The sequence below is a fragment of the Rhinolophus ferrumequinum genome, chromosome 11, assembly GCF_004115265.2.
Source record: "Rhinolophus ferrumequinum isolate MPI-CBG mRhiFer1 chromosome 11, mRhiFer1_v1.p, whole genome shotgun sequence".
NCBI lineage: Eukaryota > Metazoa > Chordata > Mammalia > Chiroptera > Rhinolophidae > Rhinolophus > Rhinolophus ferrumequinum.
The window spans coordinates 9,550,929-9,564,321 of NC_046294.1; the positions used below are offsets into that span (position 1 = coordinate 9,550,929).

Sequence of the window (13,393 nt, forward strand, 5' to 3'; positions counted from 1 at the left end):
AGCCTGCAGCCAGGTTTGGGCAAAGTGAGTGCCGGGGGCCCCCCTCCCAGTGTGCCAAGCTGCAGAGATGCCGCCGTGCAGTGGAAAGAATGACCTGGAAGGAGCTGGATGCAGACATCAGTGATAACAGGAACTCCCAGTGAGGGACCCCCTCACCATCAGCTCATTGGAATCCTTTCCCACATCCCTACAAGGCAGGCACCATTCTGATTTTACAGATTCCGAGAGGCTAAACAATAGGCCAGAGTTTATGGAGCTGCTGTGAAGCAGAACCAGGATCCCGTCGTGCCTGTGTGAGTCCATGCCCACGCCTCCAGCCGCTCCCCCACACCGAGCACGGGCCAGGGGTGCGCTGCCCCGGCCACTGCACCACACTCGGCAGTGCTGTCAGTCATCGCTCTAGAGCAGGCCGGGGGCTGGCTTGGGTGGTTTCTGTTCCACCACTGAGCCTTACAACGTGATGATTTCTTTTCCTCCTGGTGTCCCATTTGCCCATTTGATACCTGAAGAATCGGTGGGTTCTATTAGTTTAGTGCTGAGAAAAGCACACCCCTTTAGTGCTGAGAAAAGCACACCCCTCAGGTGTGGTATGTGTATTAGGAAGACAGGAATGGGGATCCCAGTGGAGCCAGCCCAGCCGCGCAGACCCGGTCTTTGCAGCTCAGGTGGTAGGAGATGGGGCATGATCCTCTCCACCAGGGGCTGAGGTCTCCGTCCCTGGGGCAGCAGTGGGGCCACTGCTCACAAGCCTGGAAAAAGGTCCCTCAGAAGAAATAGGAGCTCTGTTGCCTCAGCGTGGTTTATTAGCTTGCTTTTCCACTCTGGCTCAGGTTCAGCTACAGAGAAGCCTTTCACACGGCGTCTTAAAACCAAATTAGCATTGACTGTTAAAGGCTCTCCTGCCTCTGCTAAAGCCTAGAGTTGGCTGGGGGCAGACTGGGGTGACCCCGGGACCCCACCCTGCCTGAGGAGGGATAGGGCAGTGAAGAGGCATGTGACCCACTTGGCCTGCAGTCTACAGTGGAATAGTTCTGGAGGCTGGTAGGGGATTCCCTGCCAAACTCAGGACAGCCCTGAGGGGTGAGGGGGGAGGCAGGGTGACAGCTGGAAGATAGAAGTGACAATGGCCACCTCGGCACAGCAGTGAGAGGCACTGAGGTCCAGGGAGGCATTCACACACCCTGGCTCTGCAAGACCTCCAGGATGGCTCGGAGAATGGCTGCGGCCGCCACTGCCCCGGGGTCTGGCTGATCCAGCCGTGCAGAACTGATATAACTGGCTCTTCCTGCTCCAGCTTCCATGTTCTTGGTGGCCTGGGCTGCGGCTTCTGCACTCTGAGGGGTTGGGGTAGGAGGTTGAAGGACGAGCCACCAGGCCTCCTTCCTGCCATGGAGCCTGGACCCTTCTGTCCCAGCTCTGCCAGCACCCTCTGTACTGTCGCCAGGTAGAGAGGTCACCTCCCACCTGCCTCTTAGCAGGGCAGGGGGCCACCATTTCTGAGGACTGTTGTGTCCCAGAGACCATGCTGGGGCTCTACACATCTCGTTAGCCTCACAGCACCCTCCGACACAGGTACTCAATTCTCTCTCGTTTTTTTCTTTCCCTTTCTTCCGCCTCCCCCCACTCACCCACACACACACTCTGGTTCAAGCTGTTGTTCTCAGTCTGGTTGTGTAGGACACAGCTCCCTGGCCCATGCTGGTGTTATGAATCTTGCGCTACCCACAGCTGAGGCGGTAGGTCGCCAGTCGTCGGTTGGCCACTCAAAGCAGCTTACGGCAGCTCACGCCGGCTGCTGGCCACTTATTCTGGCTGCCGGCCACTCACGCTGGCCACCAGCCGTTCCTGGTAGCCCACGGCAGCACACAGCAGCCCACACTGACCTCCTCTGGCTGCTCACGGCAGCCCAGCTCCAGGGAGAGCCATTGTTCACAACCTTAGCTGTAGAGGGCGCAGCTCACTGGCCCATGTGGGAATCGAACTGGCAACTTGGGCGTTAGGAGAACGGTGCTCCAACCACCTGAGCCACCAGGCTGGCCCCCATCTCCATTTTTAGGAGAGGAAACTGAGGCATAGGAAGGTCATTAATTTGCTCCGAGTCCATCTCCCTGTATGGCTAGGCCCAGCCTTGCTCACCTTGACTGCTTTGGTCAGGATTTGGAACAGATCAGCGCCTGGGCTCTTCCAGGCTTGGAGCTCCTGCCCTGCTGCCCACAGAGAATCCAGCTGGACAAGGTGAGAAAGAGGGGGCTGAGGACAGGCCCTGCCACTGAGGGTGGCCTTCAGGGCTTCTGTAATCAAAGGGGGAAGGGCGAGGCTGGGTACACACCATAGTCCTGTCCCCTGGGGCAGCCTTTCCATACCTGGCGGAAAAGAGAGCAAATGAGGCTCACTAGGGAATCACTTTGGGAGTGGGGACAGGGCCTGGCTGGGAGCAGGTGACATCAAACAGCTCCCTGAGCCCAGCCCTGATCTAAGGCTCAGGGCTCTGACTCACTTCTGCATGGCCCCCAGGCCGGCTTCCATGGCAGCAGACCAGGCTGGGAGGTCGGTGCTGGCCTTGAGCGGCTGGGCTGCAGCAGTCAGGAACAGGCCATACAGCTGGGGAGGGTCAGAATGCTGAGCGCTCGGCCGGCCTGGGCCTCAGCCAGCCTGGCACCCCGCCATGTCATCTGTCCGCCCCGGGGGCTGCCGGCACTCACTGCCCCAGATGAGCCTCCCATCTTCTCCAGGAGCAGGAGGGACAGTTTGGAGAGTAGCTGGGCAGGGCTGGCAGGGGGTGGGCCTTCCTTCAGCCATTCCTGGATCGCTGCAGGCAGAGAGGTGGCGAGGAATTCAGAGACCCTCCCTCCCATCTGCCTGAACCCCAACAAGTACCCAGGCCCCACTGCCAGGCAGCAGGAACGGGCCCTGGAAGAGGCTGAGGGAACCCACACAAAAAGAGTACGACTCCCTTTCTATATCCAGCGTGCAGTCTGGAGGGGTGGGAAACGGTGACTGATAGGGAACTCGGCTGTCACCCAGCAGGTGAGGCCTGCCTGGACACCGTCCCCTGACATTCCATAGCTCACTGTCCTATTTCATTTCTTCAGTTTTCTCCTCAGCCCTTTGCACTACCATCCTCTATCTTTTACTGATGGTTATTGTTTGTCTCCCACCAGAACACAAGCCATGAGGGCAGTGATTTTGATCTATTTGCTCACTACGGTATCCACAGGGTCGGGAGCAGAGCCTGGCCTGTGGTAGGGACTAGACACATTTTTCTTGACCGAACAATGCTGGACAATGAAGAACTGTTCACTAACCCAGGTTAGCCAAGAAACTTAAGAACAATAGAATGAATTTGCCTTGAGTCTAAAGTTATTATTCACTGCAAAATGTTGCATTTGGTTCTTTGATAATTACCGTCCCACACTTGTAATGTTAGAGGCCCTTGTCTCTCCGAAAACAGGTGGGAGGATGCTAGGTTTGTGAATGGCCGTGCTTGGCAAAATAAAAGTTGGCAACCCACTCCAAATGTTTTTGAAATTGTCCTGGTTCATGAAACGCCAAACTCTCAGAACCAAGTGCCACCAGTCCCTTCCTGACCCCAGCGGGGCCCCGGCACCAACCTCTGGCAGCGCGGCTGTGGGTGGTACCGCAGTCCCCGTCACCGGCAGCGCGGTCCAGGGCGTTCAGATGTTCCTCCAGGCCCAGGAGGCTGGTGCACACCCGTTCCAGCACAAGTACCATCTGCTTTGAGCCTAAGCCTGGAGAGGGAGGATGGCGGGGAAGAGGCCTGCCTGACCCTTCTCACAGCCGAACTCGATGGTATGGATGGTATGGGTGCCCGCACACCCTACATCCCTCAGGGCTCAGGCCAGTGCCCTGGGCCACCTGCCCCAACAGCAGGGCTTGGTACCTCCTGCAGCAGTGGAATCAGGGGCGTCCAGGGGCTCGGCAGGGGCTGCCCGGCTCCGCTTCCGCCCAGTCACAGAGACCTTGGGCATGTTAGGCCAGGCCGATGCCATGGTTTCAGCATCTAGTGACAGCAGGAAGACTCGCTTAAACACAGGTTGGCCAGTCAGGCATTAAGTGGGGCCTGGATTTCCCCACATGGTGGCTAGCCACCTCCACCTCAAAAAGCAAGTGCTGAGAACCTACTGTTTACACGGGAAAGTGGGGGTTTCCCTAGGGATGTTCCTAATACCAACACCCCCACAGTCATGTGAGAGCTGGAGAAGGCCAGAGAAGTCAGCAAGAGCCTCTCCACGGGGCCTGAATGTCATGGTGGGCCCTGATGAGGTCTCTCCAAGTCCCCCTGGGTCCTGGCTTCAGTGACCCCAGGTTCCAGTCTCACCTATTAGTTTCAGGAGGGGCTCATCCACCAGCAGAAGGGTGAGCGAAAGGCCAGGCATCTCTAGGGCTGACATGAAGGTACCCACGAGGGCACGGGCAATCTTCACCCCGCGGTGCTCTGCAACAGCAAAGCATGGACGTCCACGATGGAAGGGGGGAAGGGCGATATTCCACCCCCCCCACACACACACACACTGGAGCATCAGAGAAAGAAACAGAGTAAGAGAAAAACAAGGACCGTGGAAGCTGGGGCCCCGAGGTCAGACCTGCTCAGGGCATTCCTCCATAATGCCCTAAATTATCACGTTCCCCGGAGATGTCCCTTCTGTAGGGGCAGATGGGTAATCATAGGTCTCATTTTCCGAACTCTTACAGGTGCTAGGCACTATAATAAGTGCGCTACATATGCGTAATCTAATTTAATCCTCACAATCACCCTATGAGGCAGGTACTATTATTGTTACCCCGTCTGCAGACAAAGAACAGGCTCAAGGCTCGCAGCAATTAGGTGGCAGAGTGACGATCTAACTCGGGCTTGTCTCACTGCACAGCCCAAGCTCTTAGCCATCACAAGACCCTATGTCAGCTGCTTTTCTTATGTCCAGTTTCAGAGGGCGGGAGGTTAAGAAGCTTCGGGGGTGGGGAGATCCCCTCCCAGGGTGGGGCTCACCCAAAGAGCGGACAGCAGCGTCGGCGATGATGCCCAGTTCCAGGAATGACAGGCCACCCAGGTTGTTGACCAGTAACGCCACCGAGGAGCCTGTGGGCAGCCATGATCCCCGCTGAGACTCTCTGGGCTCCCCTACCCAGGAGGGAGGAAGGGCTGGGAGACAGAAGGCAGGATAGCCTCTCACCAGCCTGCACAGGCACATGCGACACATTGGAGGGGTTGGTCATGTGGTCGAGCATGAGTGTCACAATCTCGTCGGCGGTTGCCATCTGCCAGAGGGAGCCAGGAATGAGCTATGTCCCAGGCCTCGGCCACTCACCCACTCATCCACCTACCCACCCACTCACCCATTCACTCATCCATCCGTCCATCCGTCCGTCCATCCACCCTGGGCCAGGGAGTCCACCTACCTTTATCCGGCGCACACCAGCTTCCCCGTGGATCCCTGTGGACAGATGCAGTCATTGCTGACTCACTCAGGCCTGGAGATTCGCTCATCGCTTTTTTTTTAATTAAAGATTTACTAAGTGCTCAGCACTTGGCTAGGTGCTGTGTACATGGGAAGTGGGGGTGCAAATGGGCAGAATAATAAAAAATGCACAGTCTCTGCTCTCCAGGAGCTATGGCTTGGTGGTGGAGATAGCCAAGAACTTAACTTTTAACTAGTTAAGTAGCTTTAACTAGAGGCAGTCACGGTGAGGCCACGTGACGCTTCTGCCCATCACTTCGGAAGCATAAGGGAGGGAGAGGGAAAGCTTTGCAGCTAGGGTGGCCTTGGAATGGCCCTTGAAAGCAGGGCTGCATTTTGACAGAGGATCTGAGAATGGTGTGAGCAAAGGCAGGGAGGTAGGCAGTGTATGGAGCCTCATGTGGCTGCAGTCTGGGCTGTAGATGGCAAAGCAGGTAGAAATCAAGCAGGTTGGGCCAGAAGAGCCTCAAGTGGCCATTCAAAAATACCAAGACCATGTAGGTGACAGCTCCAGGTCAGCTGAGAGGACCAGGTGGATGGCTCTCAGGGTGTAAGACATGGCAGAACCCAGGGAGCAGGCATTGGCTGGGACAAGGGTGGCCACAAGCTTACCCAGGCCGAGCTCTACCTCATCAGCTGCAAGTTCAAAGGTGGGTCTGGAACCAGGGACACTGCAAGAGGACAGGCTCACTCCCAGGGTTCCTATGAAAAGCGAAGTAGGAAGGGGATGACTGCTCTGCTCTTGGCACCCGTCAGGGTACCAGGCACTGGGCAGGGCAGCAACTGGCAGCCTTGCCCACAGGCAGCCTCTTCACTGAGACAGGCTGCCAGACTCTTCATCTCAGATGACAGAGAAACCCAGCTCCGGGACCCCAGAAGCTGTCCCAGGGAGACCTTCCCTGAGCTCCGGGGGAATAACCTGGGAGCCCTCCTATGCGGCGGCTGGGAACCTGCTCCTAGTCCCAAGGTAAGCTTCCACCTCCTCCCTCCCCCTTCCCAATCCCTGGGCTGGCACTCACCCATGGCCTTGGCGACCACGCTCACCCGCTCTGTGATCTCCTCCAGCCCCACACCTGCCTCAGCCAGGGCACCTGCCACCTGCACCCGCACAGAGGTAAGGAGGAAGGAGTCAGGGTAGCACGTGGGTGCAGAAGACAGGCTGGGGCTGTTTCTAGTTGGGCAGGGGGGCTGAGTACTGCCACATCAACCGGGCCCACTGTGTTTCGGGCAGACGAGTGTACCCCCACGTTCACAGTGCACCTATCAGCAATCTTCAAGAATCCCAGTCTGTTGGAGCCAGAGGGACTTTACAGATGGAGAAATGGGCCCAAAGAGGGGAGAGAACTTCTCCAATGTGACACAGCCAGTTGGTGGTGTTTCCTGATTCCTAGTCTAGGGTTCTTTCTCCAGGGCATATATTCTGTGGCTCACTTCACCCACCCACCCCCTCCCCCACCTACCCATCTACGCACCGATCCATATATCCATCCACCGGTCCACCCACCCACCCAAGCCTCTAGTATGTGCTGAAACTAAAAAGAAGAAAAGGTGACTAAGTCACAGTACTTTCTTGAAGGAACTCAGTCTGGGGAGGGACTGGGGGAGCAGACACACACCCACCGAACATTTAATGCGAGGTGGTCAATGCAGTGGCAGAGTGCATGACAGGGGGTGCCCGGCGCTCTGAGGGGCTCCTAACCCACTCGGTGCAGCGGGCGGGAAACCTCCCAGACGGGGGGACTCGGAGCTGGCACTGGGCTGGAATAGTTGGAGTTAGCCAGGCCAAAGCGGGCTGGATGGGGAAAGGACTTTCGAGGCTGTAGACACAGCATCAGAAAAGGCCAGACATGGACTGCAGCCCCGTGGTACAGGGACCTGGTGTTGAAGGAGCGGAAGAGGATGGTAGGGATGATGGCAGATGACATTGGAACGTCAGGGAGGAGGGGCAAGAGCGTGGTGGGTGCCTGACCAAGGAGCCTGGGCTTTCAGCAGGTGAGCCGCCTGGTCAAACACCTCTGGGGTAGTGTGGAAACAGATCGGACAGGTAGGCAGGATGCAGGCAGAGAAGCCTATTGCGGACGTGGCTGGGTGTGGGGAATGGAAAGGGAAGGGCCTTGGAGAATGCCTCCATGCTGGACTTAGGGAGTGGAGGGGATACGGGGCCTTCCTGGATCAGGGAGCGCTGGGGAAGGAGTGGCTGCCTGTGGGGTGGAGTAGCTGGAAATGTCCAGGTATCGGGTGCTGCAGGAGACAGCAGGCTGGGAGGGGCTGGCCAGCCCACGTCCGGGGGAGGGCCTCACCTTGTGTATGAGCACGGTGCCACAGAGCCCCCGCCTGCCTGCCTTCTTCAGGACGGTGAAGGCACTGTCATCCCCAATGACCACCATCTCCACAGGGATGCCCTCCGCCCGGGCCTGCTCCCGGGCCAGGCCGAAGTTGAGCCGATCCCCAGTGTAGTTCTTTACGATGAGGAGGGTCCCTACTGCAAGGGTAGCCAGCAGGGCCCCATCAGTGCTTGCCCTCACCTTTCCCCAGCCTGCCCTCCTGGCAGCAGCCCCTCCCGCATGCCAGGCTTACCTGTGCCTGCCTGAGCCACTGTCCTGATGGCTGCCAGGATGCTGCCCACTGGCGGGGAGGTGAACACAGCTCCCGCGATGACCCCCGTCAGCATCCCCTTCCCTATGAAACCTGGAGATGGGAGCGGAGGGGAAAGGATGCCGGCTGGGCCTGGGCCTGCTGTCTGGGCCTTCTGCCCATACTCCTGGGCTTCAAGTGTGGTGGGCCCTACTGTGCACTGGATGGCAGAAGAGCACCTGGGTTGCTCTCCACAGATCTTCACTCAGGAGTTATCTCCTTGGAGAGGCCTTCCTGGACCCCCTCAGCTGAGGTTGTCACCCACCCCAGCCCCATGGCTCGCTGTTCCTTTCCCTGCTCTTGTCTTCACAACCACACTTACACACTCTGGAATGATCTCTTTCACTTATGTGCGTACCTGGTTACTGTCTGTCTCCCCAGAGGAGAACAGAGGCCCCATGAGGGCAGGCACCTTATCTGTCTAGTTCACTGTTGCATCCTTAGTGCCCAGAACAGTCCAGGCACACAGTGGGTGCTCATTAATGTCGCTGAAAGGATGGATGGATTTGCCCAAGAGAGACAGGAAAGGTACGGAGCATACAAAGCCTGGTCCCTGCCCCCAGGAGCTCTCCAGACCTCACATGCCTGGCACTGAAATAATCCAGGACTGTCCGTGTTGGATGTGAACACGCAGGGTGTGAATTCAGAGAAGGGATGTTGCTCTGGGCCGGAAGAGTCAGGGAGGCTTCATGGAGGAGGGGATGGGTCAGCTGGGCCGGGAAGGCAGGAGGACTCACAGAAGCACTGACTCACAGAGCTGGAAGGGCCGAGAAATCATCTGGCCCAACCTACTTTTGTAAGATATGGAGACTGAAGCCCAGAGGGAGGCCATGACTGGCCCCAAATCACAGTCCGAGGAAGCAGGAGAGCAGGAACCAGGACCCGGTTCTGGGCTGGGCTCGGGGCTGTGCTCTGTCCTGACCCTCCGAGCAGCACTGACGACCTCCCCGGGGCCCCCATCCACTCTGCCCAGCACCTGCCCCCACCTCTGGCTCAGGTCCTCACCTGCGTGGGCAGGCTCGTGGCCGGAGCCCCCACCCGACAGCAGTGCCACTCGGCCCTTGAGGCTGTCCAGGTCAGAACGGAGGGCCACCCGGTGGCCCTGCAGGAGCTGCAGGTTGGGGTTGCAGGCCACCAGGCCAGCAAGGGCATCATCAGCACAGCTTGTCACCGAGTTGACCAGCTTCTTGGAGGTCTGTGGGAGAGGAACGAGGACGCGGTTCTGGGTGCGATCTGCCCCCCACCCCGCCCGGCCACACTGCTATGGCCAAGATCCCTCTTCCACGCCCACTCAGGAACTCCAGGGACACACAGAATTGGGTGTCATTTTATCAGGTGAATATTTCTGGGAGTTCTTAATTTGTCACTTTTTATGCTTTGCCTAATTATTTACATTAAGTATTTTGAACTATGGCTTAAATTTATTCTGAAGAATGGTTTCAATACAAAGAACATGTGGGAACTGGAGTCCTGAGTATAAAACAATATAAAATTGTGGCCCAACAGCCTTCTTCTGTCAAAGGAGGAGACACCCAGGGTGAGGCTCCTGTGCCAGGGGAAGAGGTCACACAGGCCCCTCTCCTGTTTGCTGTTCCAACTGGGCCGTTGATGAGGGCAAACAACACTTCCCGAGCCCCTTAGTGCCAGGCCCAGTGCCAGGCACTGTGAGTAAGGAGAACAGAACGCTGGTCCTACCCGATGGAAACAGAGACCGTTTCCAACTGCTGCGGGAAGTGCTACACAAGAGGAATGTACACGCACCACGGGGGCACAGGGAGCGGACCTCAGCCTCCCTAGCGGACTCCGGCAGCTTCTGAAGGGTGAGGAGGAGTTAGGTAGGTAGAAGGGAGTGAGGGGCACCCGGCACCCGGGCAGGGAAAAGGGAGGATGTTCCAGGCAGAGGGAGAATATATGCCAAGATCTGGAGGTGTGAAATAATACGGTGGCCAGGCCAGGAAGCAAGTTAGAATGACCCGAGCTACCAATGACCGCCAGGGAGAGGTGGGCAGGGCCTCAGAAGCAGATGAAGGAAGTTGGGCACCCAGAGCTTCAGGCGGGAGGGTCATGGGCAGGCAGAAGTGGATGGCATCGGGGCTAGAGCTGTTAAGGGTTTGGGTTTTGCATGCATGGGCTCCTGGACTCAAATCCCTCATCTGCCTCCAGCAGCTGTGAGAACTCAGTGAAGACACCTCACTGTTTGGAGCTTCAAGTCCCTCTGCTAAATGGGGATTAATACAGTATATGCCTGTTATACAGTAAAATGGAATAAAAAGGAGCTACTCCCTTTCTCACACAGGCTCTAAAAAGCTAGAGCTACCTGCAGACCGGGTGCAGCTTGTGCTTTTGTCCCAAAGAGAGACAGACTGGGGCCCGGCTCGCAGTGCCACCTGGTGGCCAGCGGGGGCCAGCCTGCAGCTGAGGCAGGTCCTGCCAAGGTGCACCTCCTGGAGGCTCCTCCCTCAAGACTGTGGGCAGCGGCTTCCTTTGTGCAAACTTTGGCCTTTCCTGCTTCAGGACAAGGACAGCAGCCCAGGTCAGTAGGGAGAGAGCAGAAGAGTAAGACTGGCTCCATTCCGGAGCAGTGACTGAGAGCCAGGTGGGTTCTAAGCGCTTTTGAGCAGGTCTCATTTAATCTTCCCACAAACCCTATGGAGAAAAGATTAGCTTGGTGACGAAACTGAGGCACAATTAAATGTCTTTGCCTAAGGTCACACATCCAGCAAGTGTCCAGGTCTGCCTGGCTCCAAAGCTGGTTCCATTTTGGCCTTATCATGCTACTTTCCCCAGGGGCTGAAGGGAGGCTGAGTGGCAGAGGTCTTGCCCTTTGGAAGGAACCGGCTAGTAGCTCCCTGAGCCTGCCAGGGACTGGAATATACAATGAAGCTGTGAATTGCTCTCAAGTCCAAGCCCAGCCTCCAGTGCTACCACCCTCCAAGAAGGTACCCCTCGCCATCCCTGACAGCCTGTCCTGCCTGGGATTTGCAACCATTCCAGAGCTAGAGAAGGGCTTGGGACCAGTACCATCCCTGGTTTCCAGTGGCCTGACAGGACAGAAAAGGAAATGAAGTTGATTAGGTGCTGTGCAAGGCCCCAGGACTCTGGTCTGATAAACACCTCATAGCCACTTGAAGACAGGCCTTAATCTGCTTCACACTGCAGATAAGGAAAAAGAGGCTCAGAGAGGTCAAGTCTTCAATAAAGGTCACACAGCTGGCAGGCTGAAATGTGAACCTAGGTCTGTCCAAGGTCTGCTTTGGTTCACATCAGTTTCTAGAGTGGGAGGGGAGCAATGTCAGCAATGCCGAGCTTCCCGTACTGTAGATCCTACCCCTGGGACCAGCCCACACAAGCTCAGGCTCAGGAATAGGCACCAGATCCTTCATGACTCCTTCTGTGACTGGTACAGTGTCTACTACAGAGTAGGTAACTGTTAATGTTCTGATCTAAAGATATGACCCAGACTGGGGGCAGAAGGGCCGCGCAGAGACTCAGAGGCTGCAGCCCCAGGCCTGGCTGGGACCAGCTGGGAAATGGAGGGAAGCAGGGATCAGGCCCTGAGAGGGACCTTCTCTCCTAACCTCTCTGAATCTCAGGAGGAAGCAGCATTTCTTGGTCACAGCGTAAGGAACTCCAGGGTGCCCAGGGCTGCTCTCCCCCCCCACACACCCACTGCTCCAAGCCCACAGTGTCCTTCCCCTGCCTTGGCCCTCATGAGACTCACCATGGTGCAGAGACTCTGAAGCAAGCTGAGTTCACACCGTTGCACGGAGCCGTTGGAGGACGGGCAATCCTGTGGGCGCTACCTGGTTCTGAGCACAGTGAGGGCAGCAGCACCTGCAGGAGGGTAAAGAATATGGGCTACTGGAAGCACTCAAAGCCTACTGGTACAATCACGCTTCCAGGGCCCTAGTCATTAGGGAGCTCCCCAGACTTTGATCCAAGTCTAAACTCCAGAACGTGTGCCGGGGATGGAGAGGAGAGTGGGGCTGACCAAGGTTCACACCTGCACTTGGCTGCCAGAAGACAGATCTATCCACGTTGGGAACAGGGCTGCCTTTAAGCCCTGGCAGCACCTACCTCACCTCCAAGGGGTGAAGTGACCCCCAGAGGAACTTCGTCTCTTCCATGGGCTCATATGCAATGAGTAAGTTTACAAACATCTTCACACACTTGCCCTTGTTGGTGTTGGTACTAAGCCAGGAGGGAGGCAACCGCGTTAGTGACCAAATTTTACTTCTAAGAAACTGACTCAGGGAGCTCTAGAGACTTGTCCAAGGTCATACTAGTAAGAGTCAGTACTGAAATCTTAAATCCATGTCTAGTCTTTCTACAAAGCCTGTGTTCTTTCTACTGATCATTCAGTGCCTGTAAAATCAGGCAGAGTCCCTGGCGTGGGAAACCACACAGGTAAACCACAAGGACGTTTTAGCTCCTCTCAGTTCGGTCTGGTTCAACGGTGTCTTGGGGTCATTTAGGGTCTTGGGCTCACTGTACGTGTCTGCGATAGAAGTCACAGCTGCTCTGCACCTAGCTCTGCCTCTGACTTGCTGGGGGATCTTAGGTAAACCAACTCCCCTGAGCCTCAGCTTCCTCATGGGTAAAATGAGGGTTGCACCTTCTGTGCCATGCTACACGTGCGCCTACTTGCAGAGCCTGTCTGCTGTGGCTAAGAGACTGCTTTCCTGGGTCATTAAGGTTTTCTCACCAGGGAAATTCTGGGTTGTGTTTGAGATCGGAGTTCGTACAGCAATAGAGGCACTAATAACGCTGGGCAAGTGGCCTGGTGGGCCCTTCAAAGTCTGAAGAATAAAACACAGTTCAAAGAGGAGAGGTGACCTTCCCCCGCAGGGGAGGTGGGGTGATAGGCCATTCTAGGGTCAGGTGAGGGTACCCGCTGGGTTTGGAGGAACTGGGAGGGCTACGCGGAAGAAGGTAGGGGCCTTCGTTCTAGTCTGGGACGTGCACAAATTACTGTCAGCTTCCTTCCCTCTCTACGCCGCTGCAGTTCCTCCGGTCCCAAAAGAATGAAAAGGCCGGAGGGCTCTGGAGCAATGGAAGTGGGAGAGGAGCGGGCAAGGGGCGCGGGTCAGCTCCTAGGGTCGGGGAGGCGTCAGCGCAACTTCCCCACCCGCTCACGCCCGCATCAGGCACCTCCGTAGCAGCCGCCGTTTCACAACGATCCACAACAGGCGCCCTCATCCGGGTACTCCGGGCTGTAGCTGTAAGCGACGGGGCTGGGCCTTCGAGGCGGGGCCTCCTTTGGTTGGCTGCCGCGGGAGCCG

General features: G+C 56.9%; 1 protein-coding gene across 4 annotated transcripts; it reads right to left on the reverse strand.

Moving 5' to 3' along the window:
- Nucleotides 1-757: 757 nt before the first annotated feature.
- Nucleotides 758-13,393, reverse strand: TKFC (triokinase and FMN cyclase). 4 transcript variants are annotated; one of them, XM_033119131.1, is made up of 18 exons: nucleotides 13,263-13,393; nucleotides 11,833-11,945; nucleotides 9,117-9,306; nucleotides 8,055-8,165; nucleotides 7,778-7,959; nucleotides 6,497-6,575; nucleotides 6,090-6,179; nucleotides 5,419-5,453; nucleotides 5,193-5,277; nucleotides 5,009-5,098; nucleotides 4,340-4,456; nucleotides 3,902-4,021; nucleotides 3,612-3,749; nucleotides 2,703-2,809; nucleotides 2,498-2,601; nucleotides 2,330-2,363; nucleotides 2,137-2,226; nucleotides 758-1,334 (listed from the first exon to the last, which is right to left on the reverse strand). In XM_033119131.1, exons 2-18 carry the CDS (start codon nucleotides 11,833-11,835, stop codon nucleotides 1,173-1,175), a joined length of 1,737 nt encoding a protein of 578 aa, XP_032975022.1. In that variant the 5' UTR covers nucleotides 11,836-11,945; nucleotides 13,263-13,393; the 3' UTR covers nucleotides 758-1,172. The 4 variants fall into 4 exon arrangements, with proteins under 4 accessions (XP_032975022.1, XP_032975025.1, XP_032975024.1 ...); XM_033119134.1 differs by lacking the exon at nucleotides 13,263-13,393 and adding an exon at nucleotides 13,240-13,258; XM_033119133.1 differs by lacking the exon at nucleotides 13,263-13,393 and adding an exon at nucleotides 12,817-12,900.